The following is a 5,000-nucleotide window of genomic DNA, read 5'->3' as shown; positions in this document are numbered from 1 at the left end:
TCTTCAGTGGGGTTATGTAGCATGTATAGAGGGTTCTCTCTATATACGACTCTTCCCCTCTACACAACTCTCTTCTCCTTCAGGTAGGGTCGTGAAGAGGAGGGAAGAGGGTCCCAAGACACGACTCTTCTCCCCTCTACATGACTGGCTTTCCCCTCTACACGAGTCACTTCTCTATCAAGGCGAGTGTAATTCGTGCACTCGGTTCCTCGAAAGCCTTCCTTCTTTCCTCCTTCTGAACTACGTTCTTTTGCGTCTCATTTTCTTCCTTTAATAAAGGGCTGAGTGGCTATACCGAACGATTTACATGACTTAAATACAGTTTCCTAATTGTCTATGATTGCAAATTACGTCTCTGTCTGTCTCTTTCTCGAACTCTTTTTTCTCAATTCTCTGTCTATCTCTTTGTCTCCGTCAGTCTGTCTGTATCTCTCTTTTTCTCTGTCAGTCTCTCTCTCTCTCTCTCTCTTTTTCTCTGTCAGTCTCTCTCTCTCTCTCTCTCTCTCTCTCTCTCTCTCTCTCTCTCTCTCTCTCTCTCTCTCTCTCTCTCTATCTCTCTCCTCTTCTCTTTCTTTCTTTCCTGTGTGTGTGCGTGTGTGCGTGCATGTGTGTGTGTGTTTGTGCGTGCGTGCGTGTGTGTGTGTGTGTGTGTGTGTGTGTGTGTGTGTGTGTGTGTGTGTGTTTGTGTGTGTGTGTGTCTCTCTTTATTTATCTTGCGCCACCTCCACCTTCACTAGTCCCATCCACCCTCTGGGTCTGAGATCCGTTCTCGGGGTGTGTTAGTCACGACTCCCAGCCGTCGGTCTGCATCTGGTGCTTCCTGCTGCTGAGGTTACTGTCTCTTGCTCTTTCCTATTCGGTGGCTGCTGTTTGTACGTGTGGGTGTTTTGTTTGTTGCTCTCTCTTTGTCTTTATGCTTAGTTGCTTGTGCTGGAATCTGTGTTTGGTTTTTATTTGTTTGTTTTTCTGTATTTGTTTTCTGTAGGTCTTGTTGACATGTATGTCTCCTTCTCTCTTCTCTTCTCTCTCTCTCTCCTCTTTCTCTCTCTCTCTCGCTCTCTCTTCTCTCTCTCTCCTCTTTCTCTCTCTCTCTCTCTCTCTCTCTCTCTCTCTCTCTCTCTCTCTCTCTCTCTCTCTCTTCTCTCTCTCTCTCTTCTCTCTCCACGTTCTTTCTTTTTTCTGTAGTTCGTTCTTTGTTATTTTCCTCTTTACTGAGAATCATTTACTGCAGGAACGTTAAATAAGTATTAAAGCACAGGAGCCGCCACACACGACTGTCAAGCCCCTTTGGACTCGTGGACTTGTCGCCCTTGTCTCCTGCTGCGGGTTACGCCTTCCTCATTTCGGAATTGATGACTGAGATTACGTCTAGTCTTGACGAACGCTAAAGACTTCACAATCTGATGCGGTGTAAAGCCTCCGTAACGCAGACTTTTATCCCCCATAAAACAAGGGATTGCTTAAAAAATTCTCAACGCCATTGGCAACTCACAAATATCAGATTCCGAAAGATTCCGATCCTAAACGGCGAGCCCAATGATCCTCTTTTTTCGTCTTCCTTCTACTTCTACTTGGTGTCCCTGTCGCAGAAAGGAGATTCGGTGCTGAATCCCCCGTGAAGGTTGCCCGCCATTATGGGAGATTAAGATAAGGTTTTCACTTATTTAACCGGGTGAACCTGACCAGCGTGAAGGCCAGCCGCTCGCACTACCGGACGATCGTTTCTAAGTACAATGATTATCGTTTTCGGCGGCGAGCGCGCGTCTTGCGTAAGGGGAGGAGGAACCACCGGAAATGAGGGGCGATGTGGACCGAGGATGGCCCGAGGATGTGCTGTGGGGATCGGGGAGTAGGGGGAGGGAGGATTCACGGTGTGAATAGCGTAGGGGATTATTCCCAGTTGTGCTGGGATGTGCCGAAGCGCGAGGGTTCTCTTTGGTTTATGTTTGTAATGACCAAAAGAGGAAATTAAGTGAATAAAGAAAAAAAATCATTTTTTAAAGGATAGATAAATAAATAAACGATGAATGAATGTATATCTATTTGAGTGTACATGTATGTGTGCAAGTGCGTGTGTATGTGTCAGTGTATGCATACGTGCGTGTGCAGACGAACAAAGAGAGAGACTTATATAAACCTCGCGGTGTTTTGGCAAGCAACGAACAACAGCGAAGATAAGCACGACAGCACTTCGTCACTCTGGAGGTGTTGCTGAACGACTCATGAGGACGGCGCTCGGGGCTTACAACTCGGGAGGCGATTTCCATGTCGCGAAGGCCAACTTGCAAGTGCCGTTTGAACCTATGCAGCGCCGCCAGGAAAAAAATTGCGAGGCTGAATTCTACGGGGTATGTCTTTAATAGATGTGTTTTCTATTTCTGTCTATCTAGCTGTCTACCGGCTCTATGTCTTTAATAGATGTATTATCCATCTCTGTCTCTCAAGCTGTCTACTGTCTCTGTGAGTACATACGTACATGCACCCAAATTCCGCCCATGTATGTGTGTGTGCGCACACAAACACACACACACACACACACACACACACACACACACACACACACACACACACACACACACACACACACACAACACACACACATATGTTTATATATATATATATATATATATATATATATATATATATAGAGAGAGAGAGAGAGAGAGAGAGAGAGAGAGAGATGGATATAGATATGTACACACACACACACACACACACTCACACACACACACACACACACACACACACACACACACACACACACACACACACACACACACACACACACACACACACATGTTTATATATATATATTATATATATAGAGAGAGATATATAGATAAATAGATAGATAGATAGGTAGGTAGATAGATGGATATAGATGTGTATGTATGTATGTATTTATTTGCTTATGTAATCATATCTGCATACATATATATATATATATATATATATATATATATATATATATTTATATATATATATACATACATACATACATACATACATATATATATATATATATATATATATATATATATATATATATATATATAGAGAGAGAGAGAGAGAGAGAGAGAGAGAGAGAGAGAGAGAGAGAGAGAGAGAGAGAGAGAGAGAGAGAGACACACACACACACACACACACACACACACACACACACACACACACACACACACACACACACACACACACACACACACACACACACACATATATATATATAGAGAGAGAGAGAGAGCCATGCACATTATATATTTGTATGTATATATACAAATAAGTATTTACTAGTTGACATATTTACTGGCATTGCGCTGACTGAGGCGGAGTAGTACTTCCCATCCCAACAAGCGCGATGGTAATCTGTGGACATTTCACTGTTGACAATCGGGGCACGGCCGGAGTACAGGTGAAGGGCGGCTGGTCTCCGCCCATGCTCCTGACACAGACGGGCGGATCTCACAGACTGAGGGGGCGGGGACTGAGCCAATTTTGCTATTAGGTGATATTTATGAAAACAAAAAACACACTTGGGAATCTTTGGAAGATGATATTAGGCTAGTTGCTAGTTATGTATGTGTGTGTGTGTGTGTGTGTGTGTGTGTGTGTGTGTGTGTGTGTGTGTGTGTGTGTGTGTGTGTGTGTGTGTGTGTGTGTGTGTGTGTGTGTCTGCTTGCGTGTGCGTGTATGTATATATATATATATATATATATATATATATATATATATATATATATATATATGTATATCTACATATAAGTATGTATGTATCTATGTGTCACGCATATATGGGAAGAAAGGGTATAATCATGCATTTTGGAACTCAAATAAATATAATTCCTGAGTTATAATCAAACCGATATCAATTAAGGTGCTGACCCGAACGAAAAGAAACAGATGGTATAATAGCATTCATGATAGCAATTGCACAACACTTTCTTTCCTGGAATCTGCTCTGTCAACTGCGTTACCTTAGGGTCGCCAAATGTAAGAGGTTTGAAGTCTGTGTTGCTTACTAGGAAGCCGGCATTGTTTACGAGGACAGATAGCCTTATGTGCTTACCAAGTATGGAGGGTTTGTTTACTCAAGGGCCGACTTTCCATACATGTATACTTTATATTATATATATATATATATATATATATATATATATATATATATATATATATATACACACATACATTGTGTGTGTGTGCGTGCGTGTGTGTGCGTGTGCGTGTGTATGTGTGCGTGCGTGCGTGCTTGCGTGCGTGTGCCCGTGCGTGCGTGTGTGTACACGTGCGTGCGTGCGTGTGTGTACACGTGCGTGCGTGCGTGTGGGCGCGCGTGCGTGTATGCGTGCGCGCACACACACACATGCACATGTGTGTGTGTGTGTTTATATATGTATGTATGTATGTATGTATGTATGTATGTATATGTACTGTACGCATCTGCTGTAACACACACACACACACACACACACACACACACACACACACACACACACACACACACACACACACACACACACACACACACACACACACACACACACACACACACACATTTACATACATACATACTGCACATATTGCAGAAGTGTATACCCCAATCACACTGAACCTGAGAGAGTGCCGTGCACAGAGAATCGCAGAGAGATACAAACTCGGCGAAACAGTGAGACAGGCATCAAACAGCAGTTCCGAGACAGAACATCCATCACAAAGGCGCTGCACAAGGGGCCAATCATCCCCCCGGCCTACTGCACAAACACCGTGTCCACGTCATGAGGCAAGAGCGATTTGATCCGCTACACTTTCCCTCCCGAAGCCCCATGTCGCAATATATACAGGGGGCTTTATGTGCCGCCGCGGTTGGGTAAGGCAGTACGGTCAACCACTCAACTATTAAACAAGCAATGGACGGGAACCAAGCTTGTGGTGGGCGGTGGTAGTGGTGAGGAGGTGAGGGAGAACGGGAGGAAGAGATCGTGGGGAATTTGGGCGGGTGGGGAGAA

General features: G+C 43.9%; 1 protein-coding gene across 4 annotated transcripts in view; it reads left to right on the top strand.

Annotated features, from left to right (window-relative positions):
• The window catches only part of LOC119575426, a 93,046-nt gene that overhangs the window by 9,763 nt on the left and 78,283 nt on the right, over window positions 1-5,000 (top strand). The window contains exon 1 of one of the 4 annotated variants that reach the window (XM_037923034.1): window positions 2,226-2,348. The exons of 1 other annotated variant lie outside the window; for it this stretch is intronic. In XM_037923034.1, coding sequence (XP_037778962.1) covers window positions 2,266-2,348 — 83 coding nt within the window. In that variant the 5' untranslated portion in view covers window positions 2,226-2,265. Of the gene's footprint in view, window positions 1-2,225; window positions 2,349-5,000 lie in introns of those variants that run through there. 2 more of the 4 variants (XM_037923032.1, XM_037923035.1) reach the window with 2 other exon arrangements.

The sequence above is a fragment of the Penaeus monodon genome, chromosome 7 (assembly GCF_015228065.2).
Source record: "Penaeus monodon isolate SGIC_2016 chromosome 7, NSTDA_Pmon_1, whole genome shotgun sequence".
NCBI classification, from domain to species: Eukaryota; Metazoa; Arthropoda; class Malacostraca; order Decapoda; family Penaeidae; genus Penaeus; species Penaeus monodon.
This window is presented reverse-complemented; position numbering and strand designations above follow the sequence as displayed.